The sequence below is a fragment of the Primulina huaijiensis genome, chromosome 18 (assembly GCF_012295235.1).
Source record: "Primulina huaijiensis isolate GDHJ02 chromosome 18, ASM1229523v2, whole genome shotgun sequence".
In the NCBI taxonomy this organism is placed as follows: Eukaryota; Viridiplantae; Streptophyta; class Magnoliopsida; order Lamiales; family Gesneriaceae; genus Primulina; species Primulina huaijiensis.
In genome coordinates this window covers 6,642,984-6,661,438 of record NC_133323.1, presented here as the reverse complement: position 1 = coordinate 6,661,438, position 18,455 = coordinate 6,642,984, and the positions used below count along the sequence as shown (strand labels likewise).

Below are 18,455 nucleotides of genomic sequence, written 5' to 3'. Positions count from 1 at the left end.
GCTCTTAACTGTGCTATCTATTGATATCATATTTCAAAAATATATTTCATTACAATTTTTTTAAAAATATATATATATACACACACACATGTATTGATACGATATTTGATTTATAATTCATTTCAAATTTGTAAGTTTACAAGATATATCATTTGTATGTACCAAATCATTCATAAATTTGTTAATTATATTACATACTCCTTCCTAAAATACCATTTAAAACATGAAATATATGCATGTAAACCATCGTACCAAACACCCAAAACCTATTTTATGCAGCTCAAGACAACATCAATACATCATATGACAAGAAACCGCAATGCGTGTTTCTTATCAAGAATATGCAGCTACATCTCCTTCTGCAGCATAAACGAAGACATGAGCCAACCTCGTTCCGTGGCATACATTACATAAAAACCGAACTTATCCTTGGCGTTTGGAACATCAAGTGCCAGATCTTCAAGCCCATCTATGATCCTGCTGAAACCTTTCGTCATCTGAGTAATAGTAATCAACCCTTCGCCAAAGCAAACTTGAAGCAAATCCAATATCCTGTCGTTTTGCTTCTCCATGGCCATAACCAAAGCTTTCTTCACCACCTCATGATTGAAAAAAGGCATGCCCAAATCACGGATGCATTGGCAGGCCTCGGTCAGCACACCCCCACTCTCGTATTCCTCGAGAAGTTTTTGAATCTTGTCCTTCGCATCCTCCACAGCCCAGCCTGTACCACCGCCCCAGCACCTCAGGATCCTCTCCCCAGCATGACGTGCTGCTATGAGTGATCGCGCTGAACACACCGTTTCGCTGCCACTGCAATTTGGTGGTATCCTGCTGGCTATCTCTTCCAAGTTTAGTGGGCTGAGGACATCATCTATAACAGCTCTTGCGAGGAAAAAGGCAAGTTCATTTGAAGCGTCTAAAATGTCGAGTGCTGTGTCTTCTGCGGATTCCAGTAGCATAATAAAACCATTGATTATGTCTTCTGTTGAAAAGATCTCTATATGAAGCACTGAAAGCAAAACGGAGGCCATTTCCTTCTCTCTATTTCTCCTGTCCAGGGCTAGAGTCACGAGCTTCTTAAGGAAAATAGGGTTATGCTCTGGCATTCGTAGATCTTCCAGGCTTCGAATCAGTTCAGGGATATCATCTGAGAGGAAGTATTCATGAATTATAGTCACAATTTCTTCCTTGTAGAGCCTCAATTTTTCATCATTTTTGTTTGTTTTCTTCTCATCCTCAGTCAAAGATTTTAAGTAAGCTGTGTCGAGCAATCCATCAGATATTGCTTGGGAAATAAAGGAGTGGAAGAAATTCTTGGCAGAAGGAATATCAAGGGCAAAATCATCAAGGCTCTCAAATACTCGAGTAAAACCTTTTGCCATTTGGCTTGAACTTATTAAACCATCATCTGCAGCTTCCTTCAGCAGCTTCTGGATGAGAGGTTCTACCGTTGGTATCTCCATGGCAAAAACCAAGGCTCTTTTCACAACTTCGTGATGGAAAAATGGAACACCCAACTGTCTAACACATCGAGAGGCTTCTGAAGCATCTCCACTCTCCATATATGCTCTTAGAAGCTTAGCAATTTTTTTCTCTGCCTCGGCAACAGTAATATGTGTACTTCCCCACCATCTTTCTACAAGCTCTGCATGGTAGGGTGCTGAGAGATAGCTTTTCTCGGCAGTTTGCAGCACCTCAACTCCCTTTGAGGTTTCTGAAAGCATTTTTCTGACCTTGGTTATGAAAGCAGGAGGTAGAATATCATCAACAACCGCTCGAGCAATAAATAAAGCAAGAATCTCAACAGTATCCAATATGTCCACTGCCAAGTCATCTGCATATTCAAGCAGCATGAAAAATCCCTGCCTAATCTGGGCTGCATCAATAACATCAGCATACAGAGCTGACAACAAAAACGAAGCCATCTCCTTCTCTTTGGTATGTCTGTCCATGGCCATGGAAACAAGGTGCTTAATAAAGTAGGGATGGTACTGACTTGATCCTAGTTCTCTAAGATCAGCAGCCGTAACTTCTGCATCACCGGTGTTGAAGTAGTCCTCTATGATTGAGATTACAGCCTTTTTGTATTCATCCGAAGGATGAGAGGCATTTGATCCAACTAAATCATGAGGTTCCTACTCAAGAAAATAACAAAATTTTCTATAAAAACAACTCACTTTGAATAGAAATAGGAGAATGACCCAGTTCAAATAGTAAAAGAAATATAATTCACATGAGTACCTGGCTACTGTCGTAGTTTGTATCCTTTTGATCAATACAAATTTCAGCATCAGTATCAAGCAGTTTGCTCCTAGTGCCTTTACCTCCTGTGAAATCTATTATCATAGTTAGCTCATTACTGTGAAATGAATGCATAGATCATGTTAGAATATTTTATTTGACCCGATTGGAGCCCACGTTACTTTGTTTGGTAGCTCGCGAGTCGCTTGTTAGCTTAAAAAATTTAATTCATATTTTATAATATACTAAAATTTACATAAGTTCAATAGCTTGAGCATGAGTTCAAGCATGTGTCTAATAAATATCGATACTTAAGTTTAAACTAAATGAATGGGGCACAAATTTGAACTTTTAAGTTGATTAAGACTCGAGCCCAAAACAGTTTAATTTTTAAGCTCTGAGCCAGATAAAAAATTCGTGCACGAGCTTGGATGTGAAAAACTATTAGCATTCAGCTCGATTCATTTTATTTGGGCTCCTAATACCAATCTAATCTCATCATATAGTTGGACTCATAGCAGGTAATGTCCCACTAAAGAGCGTGTCAAATTATCCTCTATCTGCAGGCATTTCAAGATGCTGGATGAAGATTCGCCCGAGCAAGAAGTCCTAGTAGCATTCTATATTGAGATGATCAAAAGGTCTATTTCATGCTAACTGCAGATTCAATCCAACAAGGTCATAGACAGATTCATGTTTCCTTTTTCCATGTATGGGAACTAAGTAGCATGACGTACAGATAACAATAACTGTCTTTTCCACAGAAAAATAAAATCCATGATGTTCCTTCAGCGAAATAAGCTTTCGCCGGACCATAAATTGAGAAATTGCCTTGTGCAATTTTCAACTTCAGACACTATGGCTTCACTAGGAATAACCCAATTCAACACAAGATTTCAATAATATGCGAGTTTCCGTATCAAACCAAGTAGAGTAAGTATAACTTCAGTAGGAATAGTCCAATTCAGCCAAGATTTCAACAAATTTATTAAATTGAGAAAATGATAACTACACTTTGTTAAATTACATGTACGCAATAAAAGACGAATATTCAAGACAACGTTTGTCAAAAGAACATCAAGAAATCTTCAGGTCAACCATCTGCTACCAAGTAGAAATATATTCGTAAATGAAAAATGTTACATGCAAAAGTTCGTGAACTCGTCAATCAGACACAGTAGCATACCATGTAAGACAGCTATTGCAAGTCAAAGACATCTCAAGAATGGGACAAAGCTTTTGATTGGGATAAACAGACCTTTTATGCTGTTCGAAATTGTGTCACACAATACTAACCACCTCTAGTTGTCCATGACCAAAGTTCACATACCTGTATAGAAGACAAGGGGAAGTTGCTAACGCATGGACAGGAATATATATGATGCCCTTCCTATGATCAGAAATTAGGTACAACCTAAAAGTTTTTTCTTGTTAGGATAGAATTATGCAATATGGATATCATAATGACATGCACATAATAGCAATAGAGATGGCAAGCAGCCCAAGATCACGAGGCCTTAGGGCTTAGAGACTCTTTGTCGTTATTTCTTCAACTAACATTATTTTGACAGTTAACGCTTGCATATTAACATACTAATCTACAGCTGAGAGCAACTTATAGTTATAGCAATGAATATAACCACGAGGGATCATAACAGAAGCTGAAGTCACAAATGCAATATTCAGTCATATAATCTCGGAATATCACATTTACTTTTGCATTCTCCCACCTCAAAAAATCAAGCAGTAAATAGGCGTAAACTTTCACAACTGAAATGAATCCCACAATACAGAATCCATAACAACAAAATAAAGAACAACTGAAGATAGAAGTATCTACTCCCTGAAAGCATCAACAATCAGTCTTTTAGCTAATGACCTCCAGAAACAGATAACAGACGTAGAGACTGAAAGAAAAACCAGTTTCCAAATAATTTAGTGCCATCAATTTGTTTTTCCAGAATTTTACCTTTCTGAACTCTGATAAATTTCCCACACCGCAGAGCAGAAAGATGCCTGCTGCCCGAAACCTTGAGAAAACGACGCTCGGAGAGCCCAGAAGATTCATGACCCGTCGAAGACTTCAGTGAAGACAACAAAGACAGTGATGCCATCACCTCCGCATTTTGAGACTCCATTTTCAGCACCTCCCCCCGTTCCTCCGCCAGAAACCCCTCGCTGCTAGCCATTCTATCTTCTTTCCAATAACAAAAACTAAACAAACAAAAACAAACACAACCTCAACTCAAAACCGAGTTCACAACAATAGAATCTCAAGCTTAATTCAACCAAATACTCCACCTTCTCGGATTGCAGGAAAACGGAGAAGCAACCAGAAACACGAAGCAAAACGCACTCGATCAGGTTGTATGTATAGAATCGCAGTGTGTATATATAGGTTTTGTCTTTTCGGGCAGAAAATCAGTTGAGAACGAAGAGAACGGATGGCTGCAGTTACATTACACGTCATCACTTAATCAGGTGCCTACGTGGCACCAATGGTCCGTTCTGTACTTTCTCTGCAGTGTTCTCCAGTTTCCATTCAGCTTCGCTCCACGGACATTATTTACAATTTTACATATTTTATTATTTTTATTTTAATTAATATTAATATTAATATTCTAAGTATCCGATTATTTTCCTGTAATTTAATTGTTTTGGGATATTATTACACTATAATGTTTTTGTTCAATCATAACTTTTACATTTCAAATTAATTATTTTTTAATATATATTTTATAACCTTGACTATTAAATATGTTATTAGTTATTTTTCAAAAAAAAAAAATTAAAAGGAACATTCATCCATTTAAATCGTTCACAATTAGAAAATATTATTGGTTATTCATTCTATACAAATTCTGATTATTATTTTTAATTAAGAATAGTTTTAAATTCAAATATATATGTATATCTTTAATTCTTTAAATAAACAAAAAATATATATGCAAAAAAGCAAAGAAAAGTTGAATTCAATGAAACAAAATAATGGATTTGAAAATTTTGACCAACTTCTATTTTGTTGACTCACCTGCTTCAAACTTTCTACAACACATACCACATTTTATTTTTTAATTATAAATATCAAATAATCCTAGATTAGTTTTTTTCTATTTATCGTTGATGAAATTAATATTATTGTTGTTATTATTGTTATAAATCTCGATGTTATTTGCATTCTATTATTAGATTTATTCCATCTCATGAACGAATTTTCTAAATAAAGAGAATATATATATATATATGAGATGTTCGAGTTTTGCGGAGCCTTGGGGGGGGGGGGGGGTTGTTGACCTTCCCAAATTTGGAGATCATATCGAACTTTCAAGATGTTTTAATATCCTTCATGGCTTATAAGTCATCTAACACCAAGGTCTTAATGAGACGAGCTCTTGGACTCGAAACTCAATTGTAATAATCTTTTTGTCGACTCAAAAAAACTATTTTAAATATCAGTACAAAACTCTCAAATGATTATGGATTTAAAAATGAGCCAAAAACCAACTAAGTACGTTAAAACGTTTAGCTTTCATTTTCTAGCTTTCCCTTCCAAAAAAGAATGTTCAAAAAAGAAAAAGAAAAAGTTTAGCTTTCACTTCAACTAAAAACTACTAAAAGACTATCAATCAAACCATGTTAGGCATTCGAGGAAGCAAAAGATTGTAAAATTTATCATGCAAGAAGAAATGCTTCCCTTTGCCATCAACAGCCTTTTTCCATCCACACCATCCCCCATTCGCTATTTTCTTGAGCTCGTCGTTTCCGGTATAATAAGGATCGAGTATAAGAAATGCAGAGTAGCCGGTTACATCATTGTAATCGACTCCCAACAGTGTATACGCAAGAACACCCCCACCTGTAATAAAAGTCACCATATCATTTAGTGATGGGAAGATTTGATGCAAAAAACATGAGGTAGAAATGGAGTTCTAACCGATCATGATAGGACTTAGGAGTTACTTGAGTCTCGAAATGCAATGCAAGCTCTCGACATTTTTCTGGAAGCTCGGCTCCAGACCTCACGTTAATGACTTTACAGCTAACCTGTTCCGTAATAGATTTTAATTCGTCTGTGAAGTTCTTGATACGGTATACTCAATGCTACAAGATCAAGTGAAAAAAATAAATAGAAGAATGAATACTTACACCGAGTAGTTTGTCCAAAACAAAACTTAACTCAATGGCTCCAATCCATTCTTGTGACCCAATAAATGAAGGGTCTTTATCTCCAATCTCTACCAGTGATTGCTGTATCTGTCTGAAAGAATAATACTTAATTTGTGTGGCCAATTATTATAAGAACTAGACAGAGGTGAAGACCCAAATATAAAAAATACACAAAAGAGTGTGTTTTCTTGTGTAAAAGTTTTGATGAATAAATTAAAGATTGAAAATACATGGATCGTTTGATATCAAATGAATACAAAAACACAGAGAGACTTCAGAGTCGTGAATAAAATAATGTTCATAGAGAGGCATCGCTCCACACAAAAGTTTCCCACAATATGAACTTGGCGAGTCGCAAGTATTTGATATAGCGATGAAAATAACTCTCATAAATACTCTTTCTTCCAAGAGACGAACAAACTATAGAACCGGCGATCAAATTCCATCATTATTAACTGTTGATCAATTTGTTTATCATCCAAACAATTTCATTTTAAAAATAAATGGGAATGGTCATCTCATAGCTATGGAAGAAAAAAAGAAACGGCCAAATTAAATATTGCAACAGAAGAATTTTATGCAAGCCACATAAACAGTTAAAGGCAGTGTTGGAAACGGAGCGCAGAATGTCAAAGAAAAGCAGAAAAGAGAACAGAAAAAAAAAACCTCTGTGAAGGAACATCAATAGATGTGTAGTGCTGTTGCCTGAACCATGATATGATAGTTTGCAAAGATCGATAAGCACAACCCCAACCCTCGCATGTAAAACTATTGTTTAACTCATTACTCCAAATGGAAAAGCAACAGCCAAATATGACCACAGGAATATGTTAAGAAAAAAGCAATAATTCCACACTGCACAGCAATAATTAACTGAAAGCAACACTATGGTCTTAAAACAAGTAATGATCGGATAAAATCCATGATTTTCTCTCAAAATAAAGCATAATTATCCCATCCCCAGAACTTTCCAACCTCTACCTTGTCTTAATGTACAAAAAAATTCGATATCAAATTTAGAATAGTAGACTATGCTCGATCATAAAAAGATTAGCGAAAATCAGTAACTTGCACGAGTGAGATGTGCTGCCAAGTCGTCAAATCCATCTTGGAGGTAATGATAATACTCATAAGAACCTTGAATTAGAGAGGCAATGCCACCAGACACTACACATTTATATTATATAAGTGTATTCAGGGACAAACCATGGGAATTGAAATTTTTTTTTTGTAGGAAATGCAGTAGTGCGTGTAAAGTTTTTAAAAAAACAAGTACCCCCGCTGCTTGGAATATCACGATGAACATTCTTGAGCAAAGAGGAGCCTATCATAAAAAATGAAATAGTCAAAATATACACCAATTCAAACAAGCACAAGCAGAGTAAAATTCGGAAGCTGAACAATTACCTTTTTGATATGGTTTGTCTTCAGTATCGTTCTTTGTCGAAAAAAAGTTTATAGCATTAGCAATTCTCAAGAGCGGATGATCAAATGGCAATCCTAGTCTTAGGTGAAGTGATCTTCGAACCTCAACTGCAAAATTTAGGCCTTGGAAGTTGCATAAACTAATGAAACGCAAAGCTAACTTATATGCATGAATCCTTAGGATTTATTTCGTCATATTTGTCTTTATCTGAGATTTTTATTCCGTAATTTGAGCTTATTTCGTCCCATTTTGTTGTTTTTAAGTTTGAACAAAACGTGGAAAAATATTAAAAATGGAAAAGAGGTCAAACAATGCAGCGCCATGTTGGAATTACCCGAGAATGAAGGAAGAATGGACCAAAGAGGAAAATGAGCAAATATCAAGATTTCTGAAAGAGAAGCACGACCTGCGGTAGGTGTGTGCAGGAAGGAAGTGATCCAGCCCCTGTGCAGCCGTGCTTACCCACGTGCAGGGTGCGTGTCAGTGTAAATTCAGCACATGCGGGTAAGCACACGTGACACCGGAGCCGTGCCCTTTAAGCGGAAAAATCTTAGAAAATCACATAAAATTGGGAAAAATGGAAATTTTTCGAAGGACTTCGAGTTTGGAGATTTTTGGACGAGATGTCACGGCTAGGACTCTTTTATGAGAAAATATAAATACGAGCCTTGGAAAATATTTTAGAGGACATTTGACAATTATTATTGACGGCCAGGTTTTGAAAGAGGAAGAAACAACTTCAAAGACGTAATCACGCAAACCACGTTGAGATATTCTTATTTCCTTTCTTGAATTTATTTTTATGAATTCGAACATTGTTTTGTATGTTTTGTTTTGATTTTATGGAGTAAAACTTCTTTGAAATAAGGCCACGCTAGATGATACTTTGTTCGACATTTGGTTTGTTTCAATAGATAATTCTTTCTTGTTGTGAATTATTAATTGATGTGGTTTAATATTGTTTATGAATAGCTTGATCACCTAATTGCATGGTTGTTAATTAATTTTGAATCGGAAGATGATTAATTAAATATAACAACAAATACGTCAATCAAGACATAGTAAAATTGACTGGGAATTGGTTCGATTTCTATATGCAGTTTTAAGTGAAAAATAAAATTCTACAATAATGTAATGTATTTAAGTTTAATTCAATTAGGAATAACTAGACCATTAGGTTTAAATATGTTTATTAACTCGGAGAATCGATTAGTAAATAAAATAAGAGTTTTAAAATTATTGCGCAAGAATTTGATAATTAATTGAATTTCAACACAAGTCGACATAGTAGAGTTCGTACCGTTTTGTGTCTTAGTTTTTCGTTTGAATTTGAATTCTTCTTTGAACGTCGAATGCCGTTAGATTTAATTGACATTTATCCTAGTAAATAATTTAGATACTAATTTTATGCTCTTGCACTTATTTATTTAGTCTGGCTTAGTAATTAAATATTAGTCTTTATGGAATCGAATCGGACTCCAATATGATTATATCATCAATCACTTGACCTGGTGCACTTGTTAGTTTCCCAACTGAAAAGATCGATTACTTATTTTATTTCTATGTACCCTTTGCAACACACAAACTTAAAAAAATGAAAGCGATGCTGGCAAGTGAAGATTGTACTGTCATATATTTGTTTTGACACGACAGTAAAAATTACTATGAACATGAAATCCATGGATAAAACATAACTTGGATTTCTTAAGTAGAATTTAAAACTAAAGCTTATTAACATTTCCAACTGACCGGAGGTTGCTCGTTGTTGAACAGCTGAATTCATGCTTCTGGTCTTCCTATAAGTCTGTATCAGCATTCCCAGTTTTACAGGTCAATTATAATGTGTTATGATGACACGCAATATTTTGGGGACATAACATAGTTCTAAAGTCACCCTTTCTTGCAGAACCATAGTTCTAAATCTATCTACTCTTTTCTTCTTCATTATTTGTGATGGAGTGGGAACTTAAACCTCCAGTTCGAATGAAGTAAACACAGGATTGTGACCATGATGAATATATAGCTAACTTGGAAACCACAAGATCAGAGATACATCCTTCTAAACACATATTTATTTGATGAAGTTTATATTTACAATACCTTGCTTCAGTTCTGTCTCCCCATAACTAAGTTCATATATTGCTGTAATTGGATGCAGAAAGCCTGAAGGAATGAAGCGGTATGGAAGTAGCTGAAGAAGAGGAAATTTGTCAGTATACTTGGTCAACAAAAACGGGTAAAATAATTTTTTTCTAGAAAGAAACATTTTTAAAAACATAGGAAGGAGCCATTATACTAATAACGAACTACGTCTACGTTTCTCTCAAAAACATAGAACCAGTAGGTTCAAGCATATCCTTGATCTTGACGAACTCTAATTAACAAAATAACCTAGACAGATAATTCTCGTGTAAAGATTAATCTTCTTCTACGAATTGGACACATATAAGTTAGCTTTCAGTCACTAAATTCCTAAAATAATAAACAAACATCAAACCTTAATTCTAAGAATATCCATAATATTGATTAGGAAACAATAAACAAGAAAGTCTGTATATAACTATTTTGTGCTTAGCATTTGCAGACGGGTTTCCCAGCGTATGTTTTTTCAAAAGCCTATATCGACACTTAGGTTTCTCTTGCAGACGACTAGGGCCAGAACAATTGCAGATTGAGAAATTAGAGAATAATAAGTTTCATAAACCAAGACAATCAAACTTGAAACACGTGGATTGCAAAAAATTATCGAGTTCAAGCGGGTCCATGCATTTTGTCTTTATATATTATTCTTTCTAGCAGTATGATATAAAAAGGATAATGGAGCTGATCTTCTAACCTGTGATTGCTGTATTAAGAGGTCAGGTAGGATCTTGTTCTTGAAAGAGTGCAACTGGTCAACTAGACCAGGGATAATTAGCTTCAAAACCATGTCCGTTAACAGCAAGTCCTTGGGCTGGGCATATAGAAGAAAACTTCTATTTATGATTTCTGACCAAAAGTTTAGCATCTCCTGCTGCTGGAAAAAATGCAAAAAAACAATAAGTTGGATCCTCAAAATTAACTTCATATATCCAGCTAAAACAGAAAACCAGACTGGTCAAAATCCCTAATTTTGTGAACTACGAAATGACACTCGGTTTTCTTATGCGGTGCAGTTATTATACCAGGATAATATTCGGCAGTAGGCGCCACTGGTTTCTGTGAACTCCTTGACCTATTAAACATGACACTGACTAAAATTTTATCCGCATTCTGAGGTAAAAAAAACATCAATAGCTACTGAAAAAGAACCTAACCTTCAAGATAGTTAGCGAATTTAGTGCAATGACTCATGGCGCTATTTACCTTCTCTACAGAGCTAGAGGATGTGAAGTTCTTGGTTTCCGAGAGAAAGTATTTACATGAAAGAGACTTTGCATAGGACTCATAAGCAGTTTCAAGTACAAAAGCATTTCTTGGAAGCTCGACGGGCAAATCCAAATCCGAACCATGAAGAACAATAGGCTCAGATCCACCAGACGAAGTTTTATTACCAGCTTCTATGATATATGCAACTCTTTGGTCTCTAAGTGCGCATCGAATGTCTTCAGTAGCTCGTGCACAAGCACCCTCGACATCTATAGGACATGGAAGGCAATTAGCAACAGGGAAAGATTAAAATACAAGTGACATATTTGATTGCCTGAAACGTCATCATGAAGAATAGAACGAAAGAGACAACGGTTGTTCATCAAGTGCCGATGCAAAAATAAGAAAACGTAACCACCAAGGATTCACTAGTTCTTTGCAGAAATGTTTCTGTAAGCAGTCCTAAAACATTTATTTTCATTAGCTTCATTTTCTCTCTATAAGTTGCACAGCATTAGAAAAATGTCGATGTCCATGGTCTTCAAGTTTAAAGTTTATCATTTATACAAATATAACTTGTTCAGTCATAAGCCATTCTAGTTTTGCCTAGTGAAAGGCTCAGGTATTTAGATTACAAATAAACAGAAAAGAAATTGAAAAGGCAAGACTTACCAGTTCAAAGTCATCCTAAATTAAAAATCAAGCGAAGTCTCAGTCTATCATGAAAGCAATCAAGTATTAAAAAAAATCACCACGAACAAATTATTTAAAAGAAGCTTGTTTCTCAATAACCTCTAAATTTATCGCCTAGATATTTTCTCCCAACAGAACTCTTCCCTAAGAGCAACGCAAATAGAAAAATGCATATAGGTTCTCAAGAAAAATCATGGTAGATTAATGTACCATGAAAATCCAAATCAATATATAATGAAAAAATAATTCACCTTTTGGATTGTTCACAGGAAAATACGGAGGCAATGTTAGCGAGAGTTCACACTGAACTAAACAACCTCTCTCCCATATATACTTCTCCGGCTGATCTTCATACACAACACTGCTTACTTGCTCCACTCTCTTCGAATTCCCTTTCTTGGATATGAAAAACTGTATATCATGCTCACTGTTTCCACGATTCAAATCCAGCACAGCTCCAATCAACACCTCTTCTCCATTGTCACCACCATAAAGCGTCTTCCTCAAACTTCTTACTGCTGAAACAGCATCACCCGCAACTTTTTCCACCTTCCTGTCCTTTTCTTGAACAATCAATGCTCCAATTATTTCGAAACCCCTGGGAATCAGACTCCTTATTTCATCTGTTAGCCAATTAGCACAGTACGTAGACCAGAAATTAGCCATCGAAAACTAAAATTCCCAACCCGTAACCGGACAATCATCAATTCTACAATTTCATTTCAAATCCAAAATGACAAATTATCTTCCCCAAGTCCTCAACTGTATTTAAATAAAGTTGGAGACGATCACCTCATGATCCAAACCAATGTGTTCGCTCAAATGTTCCAAATTACCAACAAAGTCACAATTTTTTGCAATTATAGGTACCTCCATTTACCTGATTCTTTACTAACGTCGGGGGAAAGTGAATCAGAAAGGAGAGTGTGAATGCAACGGATTGTGGATGCGACGCTCACTGAAGGCAAGAATGGGGATCCGATCATCCACTTGAGCCCCGATTCCGTCTTCGATATCACCAGTTTACGACATAATATTCGAATTCCGACGTCGTCTTCGGTGATCTGCGCGGCCATGGATGCGATTCCCGGTCAACAATCCAAGAACCCAACCCCCGGTTCGGCAGCTGGTATATGTCACATTGAGTTGAAGTGGATCCGACTACAAAATGGACTCGTCATTCTGGGCCGCTTCAGTTATGGACTAGAATTTTCTTATGACGAATCCAAACATGTAGATTCAAATACATAATGGGCTTAACATTTTGGTCCGGTTGGTCATGGAACCCATTCAAATATGTGGTATTTTGTTTTTTTAACTTCGGTCTCAATTTTCTTAATTAAATAATTCATCGAAATTATTTTATAAATTTTCTCTTCAAATATCGCAGTGTTTGAAAATTTTTTAAAAATTTAAAAATAATTTATATAAAATTGTGCAACTAATTAAATGATGAATTAATGAGCCAAGTTAATTTATAGGCTAAACATGATTTGAAATTTCTAAAAAAATCGTCCATTTCTAAATAGGCAAGTAAATTTTCATGCTAACCCGACTAGTTTACTAACCAAGCTAGGTTTTTTATATGGTAAACTTATATCGATTTTGAACATTATGTATTTCTGCTTGACATGAGTGTTTTAGCTTGCGCATATATCAAGGAACAAAGTCAAATATAAAATCTGAATTATTGTACAGTATAAAAATATTCGAGTTGAATTATTATAAGTAATTTTTGTTTTTAGTAAAATGACACGCGCTTGATTTTATAAGATATTAGTATATGTGCATGTATTATGTATGTACTTAATTACTTTAAGAATATTGTGGCAAGTAATTATATTTATTTTAACATTTTAGACATAGTTTAATACACTTGATAGGATAAACATGTAATATATAATATAAGAATAAGTTAAGGATAAATAAGATGTAGAATATTATATTTAATGTTTGGTATGATTTTAATAAGAGCAATTAAATTTATATATTAGATTGTAATGACAAAATTAACCTTATCATAATAAATCTCTAAATTTTATAATTTCAAAATTGTTGCTAAAGTTCATATTTCTTATCTGTTCATGTGCCGACAGTGTTTGCATGATTTATTTATTTTTACCTACTTTTATATATTATATAATATGATAATTGATCCTTTGATTTTGTGAGTCAAGTCAAATATCAATTTTTAAGGTTAATCGATTTATACTAATAATTTTATTGAGATTTATAAAAATAATTTATGTAATTATCTCGAGTTCATTTATATATTTATCATATTTTATATATGTATATATATATATATATGGTTTAAGATTTTTATATATTGAGCGCAATTAAATCATTTGTGGTGTTTTTTAATCATTGAATTAAAATTATCACATCTCATAAAAGTGATATTTTATCCTAATATAAAATTATTTATCATGGGCTCATTGTATTATCATGACTTTCTGAAAAGATAACAAACGTAAGATAAGGAGGATTATTTATTAATCAATCTCTTATTCATTATTCATTGTACCAATATGTGCCTTAAAGTATTTTGTTGCTGCAGATGGCAAGAATGTGTGTGTCGAGTTAGGACAATTAGGCATAGCATAATAGTTTAAAAAATGTGTGACAACAACCCCTATTTATTGGGTAGCACATGCATTGCAACCCTTTTTTATATATATAATTTCGAAATATTTATTGATATCTTTCGTCTTTATCTTTGAAAACAGATCAAAGTAAAGAAAGAATTCAACTTTTTACTGCTGCATGACATTATTATTATTACTATTAATTTTGGCAGTGGACCCAACATTTCGCATGTGGAAAAGTGCAATCAATCAACTCTAATTGGTCACCTCCAACAATTAGTCAAGCATTTAAATAAATAATATAATTACATTTTATTCTTTTTCAAAAAATTGATCTGATCGTGTCAATATATATATATATATATAGATCATACTTATTACATTATGTTTGTTTGTTTTCTTTTTTGGCAATTTTTATCGTTTTCCGAAATGGTGTTTATGTGACGTTGATATGTGTAGCGTCAAATCAACATCACTGATAAAAAAAATTAAAATTTCAAAAATCGAAAAATACATTATTAATATTGAAATTCGATAACACAGAAGATCATAATCATATAAATGACAAACATATAAAACCAAAAATATAATTTTTGGATATGAGACCACTAGCATTCAATCAAACTGTAAGTTCAAGTGACCGATAATAAGAAAATGATAAGACTGATTTCTAAAAGATATGAGACAACACTAGCAGATAGACACACATATTCTCGAACTCATGAGCCCAACAGCTCGACCCATTAACACCCAAGTATGTGCATTTAACATTGTCAAATGTATAAAGAAATAAAATTACCTATTAATTAACAATTATAACTTTCGTTTATTAACGAGCGTTTCATCGTAACATAATATATTATATACTTATTGGGACGGCAACAGATCTACTGAGGTTATTTTAATGATGATGATTGATGACTGATCTATAACCTTCTGTAATATTAATTAAAATTTGGAAAATATTCGAAGAAAATGACATTTTTAAATCTTTATAAAATATTAAGTGAAACTTTTCGTTCGAATCAATAATTATTCTACACATCCAACATCTATACAGAGAGATATACAAATATATTTATATACATTAGTGTCATCTACACGTGTTGTATGAATATACGTTAAATTAAATAAGTAATTCTGAATTTTAAATTATCAACTAGCGATAAGTATAACACTAATATTATTTTAGTGTAATTTGGTCATATCAATAACAAGAGAGAATATGTAATATATAGTATAGATTATAATTTTAAGAATATGTCTCTTGTGAGACGGTTTCACGAATTTTTATATGTGAGACGGGTCAATCCTACTGATATTCACAATAAAAAGTAATAATATTAGCATAAAAAGTAATATTTTTTCATGGATGACCCAAATAAGAGATCCGTCTCACAAATACGACGCGTGAGATCGTCTCACACAAGTTTTTGCCTAATTTTATTAAAATTAAAATTTATAGATATTCATTTTAGAATACAAACTTAATAATTATATTATTAAATTAATTTTCTTCCGACAAGTGATCATTTCATCGGATGAGTTGGCCACGACAGTAAAAAAAAAACATGGGACAACGAATTAAAGGAAAAGAAATTGACCTTAAAACCACTAATCAAGCAGAAAAATCTGGAGATTGTAATTGAAAATTTAATTCAATGGAATAACAGTACTTGGACTGAGTAAAGTTTGACCACATACGGGAAAATACTTTTATTTTAATAAAGTAAGTTTACCCTTGAACTATATTTTAAATGATAAGATCTTGAAAAAATTTATATTAGAATATAATAGTTAAAATAAAAAAATTGTAACAGAATTCCAAATATCACTTTTTCTGTATAACCATCGATTCTGTTTTGTGTTTAGGAAAATTGTGAATTTGATCTTGTACGTTCGTCTATTTGTTTTTTTTATATTTTATATTGTCAAATTTCAGTCTTGATTTTTATATATTTCATTTTTTGAGAATTTTAGTCGCGTCATGTCAACATCACATAAAAAATGATTAAAATTATAAAAAATAATAAAAATGAATGACTAAAATTGAAATATGACAATATAAATAAGTAAACTCGCAAAAATGCAAACAAACATACATCGCTAAAATTTCAATTTTCCTAATGATATTTGGCTGGACCTCCGTTTCGATCACAATGTGGTGTTGGATGTCAAAATGAAGCCTAGTTAGAGCCGTCCTAATTTTTGAATTAAAAATCCGAATAAAAAATGTTTTGATAATAATATCTCGTCTCACTTATTTTCATCAAACATGTCTTAAAATTAACTTAATAACAATATTTATCTCATTTTTTATATGTTATCCACCAACCGTGTTCATCTGTATGTGAATAATTGAAATAACATCTACGTATTAGATGTAAAAAATTTATATGTTTCATCACATCTAATATGTGAGTAACATATCAACGATGAACATGATGAGTGAGCACGATATCAAAATATATATGTATATATATATAATATAATATAATATTAGAATCATAAGATGTGGCCATCTGTCATATTTGTGAATTGTACTTGTTGGGCAATTAATTCTCCATATAAAAAAAAAAAAAAAAAAATTTGCCCCATTAATTGAAGAATGAAAAGGGCTCCAACTAACAAGCCTCATGGCTATGTCTCTTTATGTGAACCTACTTATACTCTAACCTCCTTAACAAGGACGTTCACGTTAGCTTTGTCCCCATGACATTGAACGAGACACTCGTAGAAAAAGGGGAATTTATTTTATTGGATAAGAACATTTTTTGTTTATTAATTTAGATTTAAGAATACAGTAGTGATATTCTAGATAAATTATGCGCAAAGTTATCGTGAAAGATATATCCTAGTTGTTGTTTTAGCTTATGAAACCTTTGAATACAAACAGAATCAAATCTTGATGGATAAGGAGCTCAACAATCATCTTCGTAATACTTGATGGATAAGGAGAAAGGCGAACATTTCTCCTTGCATGCCCGGGGTTCATTGAAGAATGCGTGGACCTCACTCGTATCGATAAATATTCACATTTAAATGCAACTCTTAGGTAATACTTAAAATAGTAACCTTCTTTTTTTTCATAATAAATAGATAGGATATACATCAAACCACTGCCCACTTGGTGGAATTTTTTTCGAAAAAGAAAGTACAATCACGGGCCACAAAATATATTTTCTTTTTGTGCAAGTATTGTTCAAATATGAGTAAACTAATTCGATCCAAATTGTTAGTGACAAAAATTTGTGCTTTGTTCACTAGTGAATGAGCATGTCATGTGATCTATATGTATATTTAGAGGACTAGACTAGACTAGAATAGACTACATATTAAGTTAAAAATGGATGGTTTAAGTAATGGTATAAAAAGGAATAATGTATTTTCAAATCATGGAACAACGAGTTATTAACCGAGTTCAAGATTAATAAAGTGTCCCATTTGGAACCAACGGGTCATGAAATAGTGCCGGGACTGATGAAACCTATAATTCATCATCGAACTGATCGAATACTCACCCGAGCAAACCCGACCTCAATGGTATACATCGCGCACGACGGCTGGTTCGAAAAGAAAAGTGAGGGAGCCGATCTCTCCATGTGAGAATGTAGCTTTCAGGAGGAACTATAGGTTAAGTAGTCACTTTAATCAGTTTGTTGATGTAGAGTTAGACCTTGCGTTTAGGGCCATGTTAGCTTGGTCGATTAAATGTCCTCGGCTGTGGGGCAATTGCGGCGAGGTTTGCGGTCTACAAATTATTTTAATCTATTTAGTTTTGGGCTCGAAAATCAAAGAAAATTTGGCTTGGGAGGTTGGGGGTAGTTTGAACCGTATAATTTAGTTTGAATTTTAATGCAAAAGCATGTGCTCTGTCTTGCCAAATTCTGCGTATGCTGGCATTTCACCATCGTTTGTTCGATTTAATTAATATTAATTTTATGTTAAAGTATTATATTCATACTCGCACATGTATGTAATATAGACAA

General features: G+C 33.6%; 1 protein-coding gene and 1 pseudogene across 3 annotated transcripts; both read right to left on the bottom strand.

The window, feature by feature from the left end:
• Positions 1–106: 106 nt before the first annotated feature.
• Positions 107–4,813, bottom strand: LOC140964412 (MA3 DOMAIN-CONTAINING TRANSLATION REGULATORY FACTOR 1-like). Of its 3 annotated transcripts, none has more exons than XM_073424177.1 (4): positions 4,541–4,813; positions 4,214–4,434; positions 2,245–2,339; positions 107–2,138 (listed from the first exon to the last, which is right to left on the bottom strand). In XM_073424177.1, the coding sequence occupies exons 2-4, from the start codon at positions 4,431–4,433 to the stop codon at positions 348–350; spliced, it is 2,106 nt and encodes a 701-aa protein (XP_073280278.1). In that variant the 5' UTR covers position 4,434; positions 4,541–4,813; the 3' UTR covers positions 107–347. The 3 variants fall into 3 exon arrangements, with proteins under 3 accessions (XP_073280278.1, XP_073280277.1, XP_073280279.1); XM_073424176.1 differs by having other exon boundaries at positions 4,214–4,458; positions 4,546–4,813; XM_073424178.1 differs by having other exon boundaries at positions 2,245–2,330; positions 4,214–4,813.
• Positions 4,814–5,667: 854 nt separating this feature from the next.
• LOC140964327 (probable Ufm1-specific protease) lies at positions 5,668–12,954 on the bottom strand (annotated as a pseudogene).
• Positions 12,955–18,455: the final 5,501 nt, after the last annotated feature.